Source organism: Chiloscyllium plagiosum, unplaced genomic scaffold, assembly GCF_037043375.1.
Source record: "Chiloscyllium plagiosum isolate Xiang-an unplaced genomic scaffold, Cpla_swu_hap1 HiC_scaffold_1, whole genome shotgun sequence".
Taxonomy (NCBI): domain Eukaryota; kingdom Metazoa; phylum Chordata; class Chondrichthyes; order Orectolobiformes; family Hemiscylliidae; genus Chiloscyllium; species Chiloscyllium plagiosum.
In genome coordinates, this window is record NW_028270139.1 from 102,843,301 (window position 1) to 102,861,878 (window position 18,578).

Here is an 18,578-nt window from a genome sequence, read left to right on the forward strand (position 1 = left end):
TCACTGCTCCTTGTGGCAAAACACTGGTCACAGGCCACCAGTCTGAAAAACAACCCTCCACCACCACCACCCTCCGTCTTCTACCTTTGAGCCAGTTCTGTATCCAAATGGCTAGTTCTTGCTGTATTACTTGCTAACCAGTTTACCATGAGGAACCTTGTCAAATGCCTTTCTGAAGTCTCTATAGATCACATCCACTGCTCTGCCCTCATCAATCCTCTTTGTTACTTCAAAATTCTTGTCTGTAATGTGCTGCTTTTTTTTTATTGTGATCTTCGATCCACAAATTTCCTGCTATTCCAACTCAGTGCATGCTCAGAGACGACTTTGTTATCAATTATATACCGTGTACTGCACATTGTTCCTCTTAGTTCTGGAAAGTTCAAAGGTGACTATTTGATATGATTGGTTAAAGGAAAGGATAGTGTAGCTATGTTGTTGGCTCTGGGATATTAGGCAAAGTATGGTGATTAGACATTTTCTCTCATGAGCCTTTGATAGAATTGTTGCTGTCCTCATTAATAACCTGAACGTAGGTATGGGGAGAACAAATTCAGAAGGATTAAATACATGGCTGTGCATTTTTTTTAAAAATGAAGAGGATAATAGCAGACTTAGAGTCATTCAGACTTAGAGCATGGAAACAGACCCCTTGGTCCAACCCGTCCATGCTGACCAGATATCCCAACCCAAACTAGTCCCACCTGCCAGCAGCCGGCCCATATCCATCCAAACCATTCCTATTCATATACCCATCCAAATGCCTCTTAAATGTTGCAGTTGTACCAGCCTCCACCACATCCTCTGGCAGCTCATTCCATACACGTACCACCCTGTGCGTGAAAATGTTGCCTCTTAGGTCTCTTTTATATCTTTCCCCTCTCACCCTAAACCTATGCCCTCTAGTTCTGGATTCCCTGACCCCAGGGAAAAAACTTTGTCTGTTTATCCTATCTATGCCCCTCATAATTTTGTAAACCTCTATAAGGTCACCCCTCAGCCTCCGACGATCCAGGGAAAACAGCCCCAGCCTGTTCAGCCACTCCCTGTAGCCCAGATCCTCCAACCCCAGCAACGTCCTTGTAAACCTTTTCTGAACCCTTTCAAGTTTCACAACATCTTTCCGATAGGAAGGAGACCAGAATTGCACGCAATATTCCAACAGTGGCCTAACCAATTTCCTGTACAGCCGCAACATGACCTCCCAACTCCTGTACTCAATACTCTGACCTATAAAGGAAAACATACCAAACGCCTTCTTCACTATCCTATCTACCTGCGACTCCACTTTCAAGGAGCTATGAACCTGCACTCCAAAGTCTCTTTGTTCAGCAACACTGTCTCGGACCTTACCATTAAGCGTATAAGTCCTGCTAAGATTTGCTTTCCCAAAATGCAGCACCTCGCATTTATCTGAATTAAACTCCATCTGCCACTGCTCAGCCCATTGGCCCATCTGGTCCAGATCCTGTTTAATCTGAGGTAACCCTCTTTGCTGTCCACTGCACCTCCAATTTTGGTGTCATCTGCAAACTTACTAACTGTACCTCTTATGCTCGCATCCAAATCATTTATGTAAATGACAAAAAGTAGAGGGCCCAGCACCTATCCTTGTGGCACTATACTGGTCACAGGCCTCCAGTCTGAAAAACAATCCTCCACCACCACCCTCTGTCTTCTACCTTTGAGCCAGTTCTGTATCCAAATGGCTAGTTCTTACTGTATTCCATGAGAATCTAACCTTGCTACTCAGTCTCCCATGGGGAACCTTGTCGAATGCCTTACTGAAGTCCATATAGATCACATCTACTGCACTGCCCTCATCAATCTTCTTTGTTACTTCTTCAAAAAACTCAATCAAGTTTGTGAGACATGATTTCCCACGCACAAAGCCATGTTGACTATCCCAAATCAGTTCTTGCCTTTCCAAATACATGTACATCCTGTCCCTCAGGATTCCCTCCAACACCTTGCCCACCACCGAGGTCAGGCTCACCGGTCTATAGTTCCCTGGCTTGTTTTTACCCCGCCCTTCTTAAACAGTGGCACCACATTTGCCAACCTCCAGTCTTCCGGCACCTCTGCTGGGCCTATTGCTGAGATATTTGTATCATCGATAGTCACAGCTGTCACTTCTCCAGCTTCCCACAGAGTTCTTGTGTATACCTGATCAGGTCCTGGGGATTTATCCACCTTTAACCGTTTCAAGACATCCAGCACTACTTCCTCTGTAATCTGGACATTTTGCAAGATGTCACCATCTATTTCCCTACAAGTCTATATCTTCCATATCCTTTTTCACAGTAAATACTGATGCAAAATATTCATTTAGTATCTCCCCCATTTTCTGTGGCTCCACACAAAGGCTGCCTTGCTAATCTTTGAGGGGCCCTATTCTCTCCCTAGTTACCCTTTTGTCCTTAATATATTTGTAAAAACCCTTTGGATTCTCCTTAATTCTATATGCCAAAGCTATCTCATGTCCCCGTTTTGCCCTCCTGATTTCCCTCTTAAGTATACTCCTACTTTCTTTATACTCTTCTAAGGATTCACTCGATCTATCCTGTCTATACCTGACATATACTTGCTTCTTCTTCTTAACCAAACCCTCAATTTCTTTAGTCATCCAGCATTCCCTATACCTACCAGCCTTCCCTTTCACCCTGATAGGAATATACTTTCTCTGGATTCTTGTTATCTCATTTCTGAAGGCTTCCCAATTTCCAGCTGTCCCTTTACCTGCAAACATCTGCCTCCAATCAGCTTTCGAATGTTCTTACCTAATACCGTCAAAATTGGCCTTTCTCTAATTTAGAACTTCAACAAGGATAGATCTGGTCTATCCTTTTCCATCACTATTTTAAAACAAATAGAATTATGGTCGCTGACCCCGAAGTGCTCCCCCACTGACACCTCAGTCACCTGCCCTACCTTATTTCCCAAGAGTAAGTCAAGTTTTGCACCTCTCTAGTAGGTACATCCACATACTGAATCAGAAAATTGTCTTGTACACACTTAAAAAAATTCCTCTCCATCTAAACCTTTAACACTATGGCAGTCCCAGTCGATGTTTGGAAAGTTAAAATCCCCTACCATAACCACCCTATTATTCTTACAGATAGCTGAGATCCCTTTACAAGTTTGTTTCTCAATTTCTCTCTGACTATTGGGGGGTCTATAATACAATCCCAGTAAGGTGATCATCCCTTTCTTATTTCTCAGTTCCACCCAAATAACTTCCCTGGATGTATTTCCGGGAATATCCTCCCTCAGCACAGCTGTAATGCTATCCCTTATCAAAAATGCCATCTCCTTCCTCTCCTGCCTCCCTTTCTATCCTTCCTGTAGCATTTGTATCCTGGAACATTAAGCTGCCAGTCCTGCCCATCCCTGAGCCATGTTTCCATAATTGCTATGATGTCCCAGTCCCATGTTCCTAACCATGCCCTGAGTTCATCTGCCTTCCCTGTTAGGACCCTTGCATTGAAATAAATGCAGTTTAATTTATTAGTCCTACTTTGTCCCTACCTCCCTGACTGTTTGACTCACTTCTGTTCTCAGCTGTATTCGTCTCAGATCGATCTCTTTCCTCACTATCTCCCTGGGTCCCACCCCCCCACCTTACTAGTTTAAATCCTTCCAAGCAGTTCTGGCAAATTTCCCTGCCAGTATATTAGTCCCTTTCCAATTTAGGTGCAATCCGTTCTTCTTGTACAGGTCACTTCTACCCCAAAAGAGATTCCAGTGATCCAAAAATGTGAATCCTTCTCCCATACACCAGCTCCTCAGCCATGCATTCATCTGCTCTATCCTCCTATTTCTGCCCTCACTAGTTCGTAGCACTGGGAGTAATCCAGATATTACTACCCTTGAGGACCTCCTTTTTAAATTTCTTCCTAACTCTCTCTAATCGCCTTTCAGAATCTCCACCTTTTCCCTTCCTATGTCATTCGTTCCAATGTGGATAATGACTTCCTGCTGGCCTCTCTCCTCCGTGAGAACATTTTGCACCCTCTGAGACATCCTTGATCCTGGCACCAGGGAAACAACACACCATTCTGCTTTTTCTCTGCTGGCCACAGAAACGTCTGTATGTACTTCTGACTATAGAATCCCCTAACACAATTGATCTCTTGGAAGCCGATGTACCCCTCGTTGCATTAGAGCCAGTCTTAATATCAGAAACTTGGCTACTCGTGCTACATTCCCCTGAGAATCCATCACCCCTACATTTTCCAAAACTTCTGGAGAACATCCATCTTAGTGAAATAGGTGGACATATGTCAAGTGCAATTCAGTGTGGTTAATTGTGAAATGACACATGGAAGCAACCATATGATATATTCTTATCAAAACTATTTTAACAGTGGTGTAAGAGCAGAATACTTACAGTTGCAGATTCATGAATGTTTGAATGTAGCAGGAAAATTTGTTCAGACAGCTTTTTTTTAAAAAAGCATATGAGACACTTGGTATTATAAATAGAAGCATTAAATACCAAGTCAATAAAGTCCTGTTAAGCAGAAGTCTGGTTTTAACCTAACTGGAGAATTGTGCACCGTTCTGGTATAGAGGAGGATTACCTGGATGATACCAAGGATAGATGAACTTAAGTGGAGTGGCTCAATAAAAATGGAATTGCTCTGCTTTAGAGCAGAAACATGTTAAAGGGATTCTTAATGGAGGTATTCAGAATGAGGAGAGACTTTTTGAGAGCATGGTAGGAAGAAACTATTTTCTTGGGTGTATGGGTTAGCAACCCAAGAACATCGATTTGAAATAATTGTCAAAAGAATGGAGGACAAGTTAGTATTTGTTTTCATAAAGTTGGCTTAGATCTGGAATTGTGTGACCAAATATTGGTAACTTTGAAAGGTAATTGGAGAGAGCTTATTCATAAAGTTATGGGGGTGCACTAAAAAGATGGGTTTGCGACTAAATTAGATAACCCTTTCACGCACAAGTATGGTGAGTTAAATGGCTTCCTTCTGTGCTTTAAGTTTTTTTGTTTGATCATGGTCCACCTCTGGAGGAATACACTGAAAACAAAAAAAATTCTGAAAATCTCAGCGGGTCAGGCAGTATCCATGGAGAAAGAGCAAGCCAACATTTCGAGTCTAGAAGCTGCTTCATCAGAGCTGACGTGAAGTCGGAATATATCTGCATTGCTCGTTCTTTTTAAAAGATCTTTTGTAACGCAGCAGGCAGATATCCAGCAATTGGATACCTTCCAACTTGATCTTATCTGGCATACTTCCAGTTTCTGTTTGTCTGTCTCTCTTGCCTGACTTGTGTTGTTCTCCAGCAAAATTATTAATAATCATGAGGTGATTTTCACACGATGGGTAACTCCCAGTTCTACTACATCTATGCTTTCCTACTGCGTGCACAACATTAAGTTGTAGATGAGCCAGAATTCCCTTCAATTACTTGGGAAGATCAAAGGCATTCATTGTATTCACCCTTTGCCACTGACTCAGTTCCTTTCTGACTGTTCACTTCAGCTATGTGAGTCAGTCTTTGATACTTTTGCGTTGCTCCACCCAGAACCGAATTTCTGGTTTCATATTCTAGCCACCACCAAATCTGCTGAAGTCCACCCTTCTAACATTCCCCAACTTTATTCCCTACCATGCTACTGCTGATAACTTCTTTGTCATGTCATAAATGATTTCTTTACACCATCCTCCTATCCACAGAAGCTGTGACCTCAATTAACTTCAACTCATGCGAAATCCCATTATCAACATCTGTCTCATAAATATTACTTGTTTTCTTTTCCAGTTCTTGCCAATATGCTTTGGCACATATCCCAAGAAATTTCAGAATATTACCTGATGGAATCATTTACAGCATGCACGAAGCCATCCTGCCTAATCCCACTTTTTCATTTTATAGACTATAATTTGGTGGCACTTCAAGTACATTTTTAAAAATTCATTCATGGTATGTGGGTATTGATATCTAGGCCATTTATTGTTTATATTTAATTGCTCAGAGGGCAGTTGAGAATCAATTATCTTTCTCTGGGTTTGGAGTCACGTGTATACTCAACGTGACTAATTTTTTTTCCTTGGGGGACTTTAGTTCACTAAAAATATTTTTAAAATGTTCTTGTTGTTCCTGCTGCAAACAAACCTTCAGGCAGATAGTTCCAGAACCTTACAACAAGAAATTCCTTGAAACCTCTTCTACTTGCCCTAATTTTTAGACTCCTCAACAAAGGAACTGCAGAACTGTATTGAAAACAGACTTATGAACATACAAACGAGGAACAAAGAGTAGGCTGGCTCTGCCATTCGCTCAGATCATGGTTGATCTGATTTTAACCTCGCCTCCAAGTTTCCTGCAAATCTCTAATAATCTATCTATCTATCTGCTTTAGTGTTTGAATATTTAATAAATATCTTAAAATATTTAATTTCCTGTCTCTCTCATCAACCATTGTACTTTATTAAAAAGTGAAAGAACTGCATATGCTGTAAATCAGAAACAATAGCAGAAATTGTTGGAAAAGCTGACCAGGTCTGGCAGTATCTCTGAAGAGAAATCAGAGTTAACTTTTCAGATGGAGTGATCCTTAGAACCATTACTCTCTGTTTCCTGCTTCTGGGTCAGTTTTGAATCCAATTTGCTGCTATGTCTTGGGATTCCTTGGACTATTTCTTCAGTGACTAGTCTGCCACATGTTATCTTTAAATTCATTGATGAACCTTATAGACTGCCACAGCAAATACTCTCATTGATCTGCTTATTACGTATCACTACCATGGTCAACAAAATGGATCAGTTTCTGACTTTATCCCATCCTGCAGACACTATTCCAATATCGTTCTCACCACTCAATTTAGGCTGCCTGATTCTATAATTGTTCTATCCCTATCACCACCTTAGTACAACTTCAGTGGTCCTCCAGGCCTATCGCCAGGGAAGGTTGGAAAATGATAGGGAACCTTTATTTTTCTTCTTTTGCTTCCTTTAACAACTTAGCAAATATTTTATTCAGGCATGAAGATTTATCGACTTATAAAAATGTTTAAATTCGTTAAGACTTCTCTTTCATTCTTAGCTTTATCTCACATTTCATTTTTCTCCTCCTTGATTGCCATGTCTGAATCATCCCTCTGTGGCTTTGACCCACCTTCAATGAGATCTTTTCAGTCATGGTGTGAAATCTTTGTTTATCAACTCTCAGTATTTTTTAAATTTTCCAGTCCTGGCTGCCAAATTTGGCAGAACCTTCATCCACCTTGAGATATGCCCTTTATATTCAAATAATCTGAATTCCTGTCTTAAAACCTCTTTTCAAAACCTTCCTATTTGACTATGCCTTTGGTCATGTTTTTCCAAAATGATGATTCATGTCCTGTGTCAGATGTGGCAGTGAAATTGCAATGTTTTATTATGCTAGAACTATGATGGGAATAAAGTTTGTCAACATATCATTTTGGAAAAAGCCTCTGAATTAACAAGTGATCAAATTTTCATCGTATCGTTGTAATCTTTTATTTCCTCCTTCCCCATATTTATTTCATCCATGTCTAAGACCTGGTTTTCCCACAGATAATTAAGCAATGATTGGGAAAGCACTCATCCCAAATGGCTTAATTTCTAACTTGTTGCTCTCTGTAGATAGCCGCTTTTTAAAAAATTAAGTACAAGTATTTAAAATTGATTAACAAAGAATTTTCAGTGTGTTAATGCATCCATCTTTAAGTAGCTTATCCAGAACTATTAATAGCTCCCTTTAAAAAAAAATTCTGAAGTAAAATATGCAATAATGTACAACAGAATTTAAAAGTTACTTGGATAATAGAACATAGAACAATACATCGCGGAACAGGCCCTTCGGCCCTCGATGTTGCGCCAACCTGTGAACTAATCTAAGCTCTTCCTCCTACACTATCCCATCATCATTCATGTGCTTCTCCAAGGATTGCTTAAATCTCCCTAAAGTTACTGAGTTAACTATATTGACAGGCAGGGCATTCCACTGTCTGAGTAAAGAAACTGCCTCTGACATCTGTCTTAAATCTATCACCCCTCAATTTGTAGCTGTGCCCCCTCGTACAAGCTGACGTCATCATCCTAGGAAAAAGACTTTCACTGTCTACCCTATCTAATCCTCTGGTCATTTTGTATGTCTATATCAAATCCCTTCATAGCCTCCTTCTTTCCAATGAGAATAGACCCAAATCTCTCAGCCTTTCCTCATAAGACCTTCTCTCCAGACTAGGCAACATCCTGGTAAATCTCCTCTGTACCTTTTCCAATGCTCCTACATCCTTCCTGTAATGGGGTGACCAGAACCGCACACATAATAATCCAAGTGCGGCCGCACTAGCTTTTTGTACAGTTGCAGCATGACATTTCAGCTCCGGAACTCAATCCCTCGACCAGTGAAACCTAACACACTGTATGCCACCTTAACAGCACTATGGCAACTTTCAGGGATCTATGTACATGGACTCCAAGATCTCTCTGCACATCCACACTACTGCCTTCCTGTTATTCTTCCCAAAGTGAATCACTTCACATTTAGCTGCATTGAACCCTATTTGCCACCTCTCAGCCCAATTCTGCAGTTTATCCAAGTCCCCCTGCAACCTGCAACACTGTCCTCTACTCCACCGACTTTAGTGTCATCTGCAAACTTACTAACCCATCCATCTATGCCTGCGTCCAAGTCATTTTTAAAAAATGACAAACAGCAGTGGTCCCAAACAGATCCTTGTGGCACACCACTAGTAACCGGACTCCTGGCTGAATATTTTCCATTAACCACCACTCGCTGCCTTCTTTCAGAAAGCCAGTTTCTAATCCAAACTGCTAAATCACCCTCAATCCCATGCCTCTGCATTTTCTCCAACAGCCTACCATGTGGAACCTTGTCAAAGGCCTTACTGAAGTCTATGTATACCATGTCAACTGCCCTACCCTCATCCACATGCTTGGTCATCTCAAAAAGCTCAATGAGGTTTGTGAGATATGACGTGCCCTTGATGAAACCATGTTGACTATCTGCAAATTGTTGCTTGCGAGATGATTATAAATCCTATCTCTGAGATAATCTTTTCCAAAACCTTTCCTACAACAGACGTAAGGCTCACTGGTTTCTAATTATGTCGATCATCTCTACTGCCCTTTTTGAACACGGGCACAACATTTGCAATCCTCCAGTCGTCTGGTACTAAACCTTTAGACAATGATGACTCAAAAATCAAGGCCCAAGGCTCGAACATCACCTCCCTAGCTTCCCAGGGAATCCTCTGATAAATCCTGGCCTAGGGGATTTATCTACTTTCACTCCTCCTAGAATTGATAACACCTCTTCCTTACTAACCTTGATCCTTTCTAGTCTCCTATCTCGTATCTCATTCTTCTCCTTTACAATATTCTCCCACAATCCATCTTCCGCAACTACACTGGCCCCACCCCCCACCTTTTCCTCCGCTACATCGATGACTGTATCGGCGCCGCCTCGTGCTCCCATGAGGAGGTTGAACAGTTCATCCACTTCACCAACACCTTCCACCCCGACCTCAAATTCACCTGGACAGTCTCAGATTCCTCCCTCCCCTTCCTCGACCTTTCTATTTCTATCTCAGGCGACCGAATCAACACGGACATCTACTACAAACCGACCGACTCCCACAGCTACCTGGACTACACCTCCTCCCATCCTGCCCCCTGTAAAAACGCCATCCCATTCTCCCAATTCCTTCGACTCCGCCGCATCTGCTCCCAGGAGGACCAGTTTCAAAAACACACAACCCAGATGGCGTCCTTCTTCAAGGACTGCAATTTCCCCCCCCAACGTGGTCGACGATGCCCTCCACCGCATCTCTTCCACTTCCCGCTCCTCCGCCCTTGAGCCCCGCCCCTCCAACCGCCATCAGGACAGAACCCCACTGGTCCTCACCTACCACCCCACCAATCTCCATGTTCAGCGCATCATCCGCCGTCATTTCTGCCACCTCCAAATGGACCCCACCACCAAGGATATATTTCCCTCCCCTCCCCTATCAGCATTCCGTAAAGACCACTCCCTCTGTGACTCCCTTGTCAGGTCCACACCCCCCACCAACCCAACCTCCACTCCCGGCACCTTCCCCTGCAACCGCAGGAGGTGCAAGACTTGCGCCCACACCTCCCCCCTCACCTCCCTCCAAGGCCCCAAAGGAAACTTCCATATCCGCCACAGATTCACCTGCACCTCCACACACATCATCTATTGCATCCTCTGCACCCGATGTGGCCTCCTCTATATTGGGGAGACAGGCCAGCTACTTGCGGAGCGTTTCAGAGAACACCTCTGGGACACCTGGACCAACCAACCCAACCACCCTGTATCTCAACATTTCAATTCCCCCTCCCACTCCACCAAGGATATGCAGGTCTTTGGACTCCTCCATTGCAGACCACAACAAAACGACGGTTGGAGGAAGAGCGCCTCATCTTCCGCCTAGGAACCCTCCAACCACAAGGGATGAACTCGGATTTCACCAGTTTCCTCATTTCCCCTCCCCCCACCTTGTCTCAGTCTAATCCATCGAATTCAGCACCGCCTTCCTAACCTGCAATCATCTTCCCGACCTCTCCGCCCCCACCCCAGTCTGACCTATCACCCTCACCTTGACCTCTTTCCACCTATCACATTTCCGACGCCCCTCCCCCAAGTCCCTCCTCCCTACCTTTTATCTTAGCCTGCTGGACAAACTTCCCTCATTCCTGAAGAAGGGCTTATGCCCGAAACGTCGATTCTCCTGTTCCCTGGATGCTGCCTGACCTGCGCTTTTCCAGCAACACATTTTCAACAATATTCTCCTTTTCCTGAGTGAAAATCAATGAGAAATATTAGTTTCGCACCTCTCCGACCTCCACAGGATCCACACACAACTTCCAACGTCTGTCTTTGACTGGCCCTAGTCATAGTTTTTATTCCTCACATACTTATGGAAAGCTTTAGGGTTCTCCTTTATTCTACGTGCTGAAGACTGCTCATGTTCTCTCTTTGCTCTTCTTAACTCTCTTTAAATCTTTCCTAGCTGATCTGTAACTCTCCATTGCATCATCTGAACTATCTCATCGCATCGTCACATAAGTCTCCTTCAACTTAACAAGAGATGCAATTTCTGTTGCAGACTATTGTTCCCTTACCTTATCCCTTCCTGCCTGCCTGACAGGGACATAGCTATCAAGGACACGCAATATCTGTTCCTTAATTCAGCTCCACATTTCAATTGTCCCCATCCCCTGCATTTTGCTACCCCATTCTATGCATCCTAAGTCTCGCCTAATCGCATTATAATTGCCCTTCCCCATTTATAACTGTAGCCCTGTGGCATGTACCTATCCCTTTCCATCGCTAAATTAAACGTAGCTGAATTGTGGTCACCTACCACTAAATCAACATCTGGCCTGATTCATTACCAACCACCAGATCCAGTGTGTCGTGGCCCCCCTCTTGTCGGCCCTTCGACATGCTGTCAGGAAACCGTCCTGCACACATTGGATGTACTAGAGTTAAGCATTTCCAGTCCATGTTGGGGAACTTAAATAACCATCCTGTTCCTTTCATTCCTAACCAGAATCATTTTGCTGATCCTCTCCTCCACATCCTTGGAACTCTGCAGAGGCCTATAAAAAAAAAACTTGCAACAGTGTGACCTCTCCTCTCCTGTTTCTTACCTCAGCCCATACTACCTCAGTGGACAAGTCCTCGTCAAAAGTTCTTTCAGCCACCGTTACACTGTCCTTGACTAACAAGCCACACCTCCCCCTCTTTTACTGCCTTCACTATTCTTAATGAAAGATCTAAATGCTGGAAACTGCAACATCCATTCCTGACCCTGCTCTATCAGTGTCTCTGAAATGGCCACAACATCGAAGTCCGTGCTGTAAGCTCATCTACCTTATTTCAGATACTTCTGGTGTTGAAGTAAACACACTTTCAAGCCAGCTTGCTATCTGCCAGCATATTCCTGTGACTGTGAAATCTTGTCCATGCCCTTCCTACTCTCATCCTTATGTGCACTGGAACTACACTTCAGGTTCCCATCCCCCCTGCTGAGCTAGTTTAAACCCACCTGGGTAGCACCAGCAAATTTCCCAACCAGGATATTAGGACCCCTCTAGTTCAAGTGAAGACTGTCCCTCTTTCTACCTATATCATTGGTATCTACAGGTAATATCTCGAACACACCAAGTAAGTGTTTTTAATCCAATTGTCAGAAATTGGGATATTGCACAAGGAAATCTAGACAATAGAAAATCCAAGTTAGGAAAAAATTGAAATGCTAGAAGGTAAGTGGCATTTTGGTTTCTGTCACACAATAGGCTCTTCATATGGCCTAGATTTTGCAGACCAGTTTCTAAGCAGTTGCATCTGCAGTACAATATGATGGTCACAGTTTTCCATACATACAGCAGAAAGAATTAGCGAGCTGATGTTTGAAACAGCAATGTATACTGAAGCGAATCTATTTGAGACCATGACTCTGTGACCAGAGTGGATTTATAAAATATAATATTGACATATGTAACATGGTTAGCACAGTTGTGTAACTATATATCTATGAACACCATGGAAGAAATAAAGGCAGCACATACAGGATTCATTTTTTGGAATAAAACAGATTAGATTCTTTGTATATCACTCAGTGGTTTTGTTCGTCAATGTCTATTGCTTGATTTAAAGTTGGTTTTCGATGATAAACAGTTGTGATTTATATACAAGATTTTTCTGCAGAGTATGAGGTTAAAAATTACTGTAAATAGACTATTGTAACAGTTTAAAAACATTGCAACGTTGCATCATTATTCGAAACACCGGTTTCAACAGGTGCTCCACGTTTATTGTTTAATGTCTGCATTCCCCTTTTTACATTAGACCTCCTCTGATTGTATCAATACTGGCAGAAGGTTAAATAATGGATTACGTCTGAAATCGTAAGTAGACTGCACCTTATCCTTGTGTTGGTATCTGCTCATAGTGGTTAAACGAGAAACAGCTCTTAAATCTTTTAAGAGCTACGATATTGTTTTTCATAATGTTGATTTGTTACAAGAATATGTTTTTGTCAGCCTTGACTTCCATCCTGTATCAGAATGCATGTTTGTTTCAAGTGTCAATCCAGAGACTTGGGCACATGTTCAAGCAGCACTTTATGCAGTACTGGAGAAGTGTTGCATGGAAGAGTTGATATTATTCATTGGAGCTATTGAACCAAGGTTCCCTTCTCACTCGAGTGGATGACAATAACTTTTTGTAACACTAAAGTTCTCCTTTATGTCCAAGCCAATATTTATCCTTCAGACAGATGAAATATTGTTATTTGTGGGAGCTTAATATGCAAATTAACTTCCATGCTTCCTACAGTAAAAGTGACTACACTTCAAAAGTGCTGTACTTCACAGATTGCAAAGTGTTTTGAGACATCCTGAGGTAATGAAAGGTGCTACACAAATCAAAGTCTTTCTCATATCCCTAATATAACTGTGGAAAGTCAGTAGCACTTCCTGTTATTGAAAAATAGGACAAGAGCCTAATAATAATCTCAAGTAGCTGACTTTTCTTTTCTTCCCTGTTCACCTGAACTTTAAAAAGGACGACAGTTTTTTGTTGTATCACTTGTGATACAATTGAGTACTTGCCCCATCCCTTTCCCCTGACGCAAGTGTGAAAATGAAGTATTTTGCATTTGATGCATTTTATCTGTTGAAACATGCCAACCAAATGAAGTCCTCTTTTACAGCTAGAACACTTTTGATTTCTCACCAGAAAAAGAACCTTTGCATAGTGAAAATGTAAATCAAAAGGCTTGTAGAGTTTACTCAGTCAAGGTGTACAAAATTCACACACTGTTTTGTGATTAATAAAATAAAGATAGTACAGGATGTCACTGTGTTCCTGTTCCCATAAGTAGTTCAACTAAAATTTGACAAAAAAATTACAAAAACAGCATCTAGTCTAATGAATCAATTAACTTTTTCCAGCAATCCACATGATCTTTATTTATCATTGGCATCAGGTGAATAATTGATTAAATTAATCAATGAGCAAAAGAACTTTTCTTGATTTAACTTGCTGCCATTTAACTAATAGTTGGTGAACAAACTTCTTTTCATCGATTCCATCGAAAAGAGTCCTGAAATGACTCATTTATTTCCAATGCTTCAACACTGTAGAAATCTTGACTACTTATCCTCACTTTGTAATTATCTGTAGCCATTTAAAACCCAAACTTATCATTGTTTAATCTTCCTTTTGATTTTTCTGACTACCTGTCCTCCTCTTCGTAGTTCTCTCAGGACAGGTTATGACTTTGTGACTTTTTCAACATAGGTTTTTGACCTTTCTTCTTTGATATTGCTCTTTCCTTTCTTTAGAATGGTGACCTCAATGCTGAGATAATATTCCACAATGCTTTGGCACTTCACTCAAGTAGGCATTCTTGATTTCTGAGGTTATATGTTACTATTTTAATTGAGCAAAACCACAGCCGATCCTTATTTTGCTCATGACTGTAGATCACTCCACTTGTCCAACCAGCTTTTTGGAAAATGTACTTTAAATAAATGTTAGAAAAAGTTCACTTGACTCATTCCTAGAATGAAAGGTATATTTTATGAAGAAAGGCCTAAACCATTCAACCTGAGTTTAGGAGAATGAGGTAATTTTATTGAAATGTAAGCTTCCATAACTTTTGGTTCCCTTATCGATTTAAAAATCTGCCAATGTTGGCCTTGAATATATTTAATGACCCAGTCTTGCAAGCTGTCTCCAGTAAAGAATTTCATCAATTCAGTAATCTTATAAGAAATTACATATCATCTTTGTCTTAAATGGTGACCCCTTAGTCTGAAATTGTGTCCTGTCGTCAGACTATCCTACAAGGAGAAATAACCTCTTTTTGCATCTACCTGTCAAGACCTCTAACAATCTTATGTATAATAAGGTGGCCTCATTCTTTGAAACACCAGTGAGAGTACAAGGCCAATCTTCATAACAAAATATCTCCATATCCCTGGACCAACTTACTGAACCTTCTCGAGATTGCCTCTACCACTATATCTTTTCTTAAATCATGGGCCCAGAACTGTTCACGGTATTGCGGGCATGGTCTGACCAGTACCTTGAGTTTTGGCAAGATCTCCCAATTTTTATACTCCATTCCCTTTTGTAAGATTAAAAGTAGATTTGCTTTCTCTATAACCCTCCGTTCTTGGATGCCAGCTTTTTGTGAAACATGAATGAGGATTCTTAAATCCATCATTGGAGTTTTCTGCCGTCGTTCCCCATTTAAATAATATTCACTCTTCTATTCTTTCTGCCAAAGTGCAGAACCTCACGTTTTCCCAGATTATACATAACTGACAAGTTTTTGCCCACTTTCTTAACCTATCTGTATCCCTCTGTAGTCTCTTTGTCATCCTCACTTCTTGTCTTCCCACCTATTTTTGTCATCTGCAATTTTAGCAATAGTATATTCACTTATCTCATTCAAGTCATTTTTATATATATACAGCAATGATCATTGTGCACTCCACTAATAACAGGTCAGCATCCTGAAACTGTCCCCTTTTTATACAAATTCAGTCCTGTATTTGTGAGCCAACCTACTGCCAATGCCAAGGGTTCTTATTTCATTAAGAAGCCTTCTGTGGTAACTTATCGAATGCCTTTTGGAAGTCGAAACATACCATATCAACTGGTATCTCTTTATCCTGCTTGTTAACACACCAAAAAATCTAATTTGTCAGGCACAATTTCCCTTTTGTGAAGTTATGCTGACTCTGCTTGATTATATTGTGAATGTCTAAATACTGTGCTATTACATCCTTTATAATTGACTCCTAACATTTTCCCATTGACCAAGTGACCTACTGTTGCTTGTTTGCCTCTGTGTTCCACATCAATTGTTAAGATGCTTTATTTCACAGAATGTACGACTTGGAGATGAATCCCTCTGTTAATTAAACTAAACATCCAGAAAAGCCCGCCATGCCTTGTAATCTGTCAGAATATGAGTGACAGAATTCTCAAATTCCTTGATTTAAAGAAAAAAAACCATAATTTATTTTCTAACTCTAAAAGTGAACATTAAACAAAAATGTCAAATCTAAGCCACCCCTTTCTCAACTGTTTACTATCTACCTCCAACTTTCTAACCATATACTGTTCCAATAAGACACTTACGAAAATTACATCAACTTAATTTCAAAGCCACACAGTCTCTGTCATCTTCTGTGTCTTCACTCTTCCAGCTACTGATCTCCCTGGGTCGTCATCTTTTTGCTACAACTATGTTTCACATGAACAGGTAACTTTGACAGAGAGTGTTTTCTAATTTCTTTTGAGAGCAAGATGTTAGATGGGCAATTAGCTCTTTGGCAGTTTTTGTCTCTCTACCATAGTTGCTCTCTGACCAATTTTCAAAATGTCTGCATCCTTATACTCCCAACGTCGGATCGTCTCATTGATTTGATGTTGGCACTGTGACTCAGTTGTTGGCACTGCTGCCTCATAGTGCTAGGGACCTGGGTTCGATTCCACCCTCGGCTGACTGTGTGGAGTTTGCACATTCTCCCCATGCGTGTGGGTTTCCTCCGGGTGCTCCAGTTTCCCCTCTCAATCCAATGATGTGCAGTTTAGGTGAATTGCCCATAATGTTCAGGGATGTGTAGGTTAGGTGCATTAGTAAGGGGTTAATATAGGATAATAGAATAGGAGAATGGGTCTGGGTGGGTTACTCTTCAGAGGGTCAGCGTGACTTGTTGGGCCAAAGGGTCTGTTTCCACACTGTAGGTTTTCTGTGATTCAAAACAATAAATTCAAACTCAATTGGGTTTTAGTATCCTGGGGGATAATTTAAACTGGTTAAATTCAAATTGTTATCAAAACAGCAACCAAAACTCGGGTATCCACTTCACAGCCAAATGTTACATATTTTCAGTTTTTCAGTACACACTGGAACTGCCATCTAGTCATCAAGTTACAGTAACTTGATGCTTTTAACTTCATAACAACAGTGAAATGTGATGAATGGATTGACTAATATCAGTTAATATAACCAGACTGTGCTTAATAGAAAAACAATGAACTTATCTTCACAAAATTTGTGGATTGTCCTGTTTGGCTTAATCATAACTACTGCTACATGCCTTTCTGAATTCTCCGCCTCCTGAATGTGCCAAAGTTGCCTTTCAGCTCTCTGTGTCAAAAGCCATTTGTCCATATTACTTCATTAATCACTATGTTCAAAGCCAGAAACCACCAGCTAAACCTACTTGATCCCTCAAGAATGTATGAGGCCAGGGAGTCCTGTGGGGTAGTGATCCAAATTAAAATGAACCATCCATTCCAATTAATTTAACAGGAGTTTGCTCGGGCATTAATTGCAATAACATGATATACATACAAATTAGGATTAGGCCATTTGGCTCATTGAGTCGGCTTTGACATTCCATAAAATCACAGCTGACCTGAGTGTAATCTCAAATCCAGATTCTTGCCTCCCTGATGGACCTATCACCATCTTGTTTACCATTAATCTATCTGCATCTGCCTTAAAAGAAAAACTTAGAGACTCTGTTTCCACCATTCTTTTGAAAAAGAAAGTTACAATTAAGACTGCTAATCCTCAGAAAAGAAATTCTCCAACGCTCGCTTAAATGAACGACCCCTTTTTTTTAATAGTGACTCCTAGTTCTTCTCGCATAAGAGGAAACAATCTCACTATATCCATTCTGTCAAGATCTCTCAGAATCTATGTTTCAATCAAGGTGTCACTTTGATTTCTGGTTGAAGTTGAACAGAAACAAGCCTAGCCTGTCTGACTCCTCCTCCAGGAGTCTTTATTTGGCACAATAATTATTCATGTGGCACCTTGTCAGATGCCTTCTGGAAATCTGAGAACACTGTCCATCCTTTGTCCTTTTCTCTACACAGACATACTATGTCATAGAACTTCAATAAATTGGTTAAATATGATTTGTCTCTCACAAAACTACATTGATTCTGTGTTGCTGTGCATTTTTTCCTAATACCCTGCTACAATGCCTGTAACAGCCCCTAGGGAAATAGAAACTATTTACATGTTCTAAATAAAAGTTGCTCTTTGGATTAAGTAGTAAAGGATAGCTTCATATGATGCCCATATTTTGCTCTTTATTTTATCCTCCAGACGACAACTGCGGAGTGCATTTGCAGGAGAATCCAGCAAGTTGTCGAGAAGCAGTACACTTCCTTCTATTAGCCGTTCTTTGCTTGGAAATTTTGAGGTACAAATATGTAATACTACCAACTGTGGTAAATTATTCATGGGGATTCCAACAGGTAACTACTCCCGAACTGAGCCTGGTTATCAAAAGTTATAATTTATTTGCTCGGACTTCTTCCTCTTCGGCAATCATCAACAAAGAGCACAACTGAAAACATGGTTTCCTTCAGGGATGGTGAAAATTAAAACTCTTGCTTGTCTTAGCTTGCTGCGACTCTATTAATTTTGTATAATGAGAACATGACAACTGGGCCTCTGTCTGTACAAAGCCCCATGTCTCCGAAAACAGAATGA

The 18,578-nt window shown here is 41.1% G+C and overlaps 1 protein-coding gene across 1 annotated transcript in view; it reads left to right on the forward strand.

Moving 5' to 3' along the window:
• Window positions 1-18,578, forward strand: part of atosb (atos homolog b) — a 69,236-nt gene that overhangs the window by 20,029 nt on the left and 30,629 nt on the right. Inside the window, exons 3-4 of the mRNA XM_087989483.1 lie at window positions 12,893-12,951; window positions 18,189-18,285. Coding sequence (XP_087845609.1) covers window positions 12,893-12,951; window positions 18,189-18,285 — 156 coding nt within the window. The remainder of the gene's footprint in view (window positions 1-12,892; window positions 12,952-18,188; window positions 18,286-18,578) is intronic.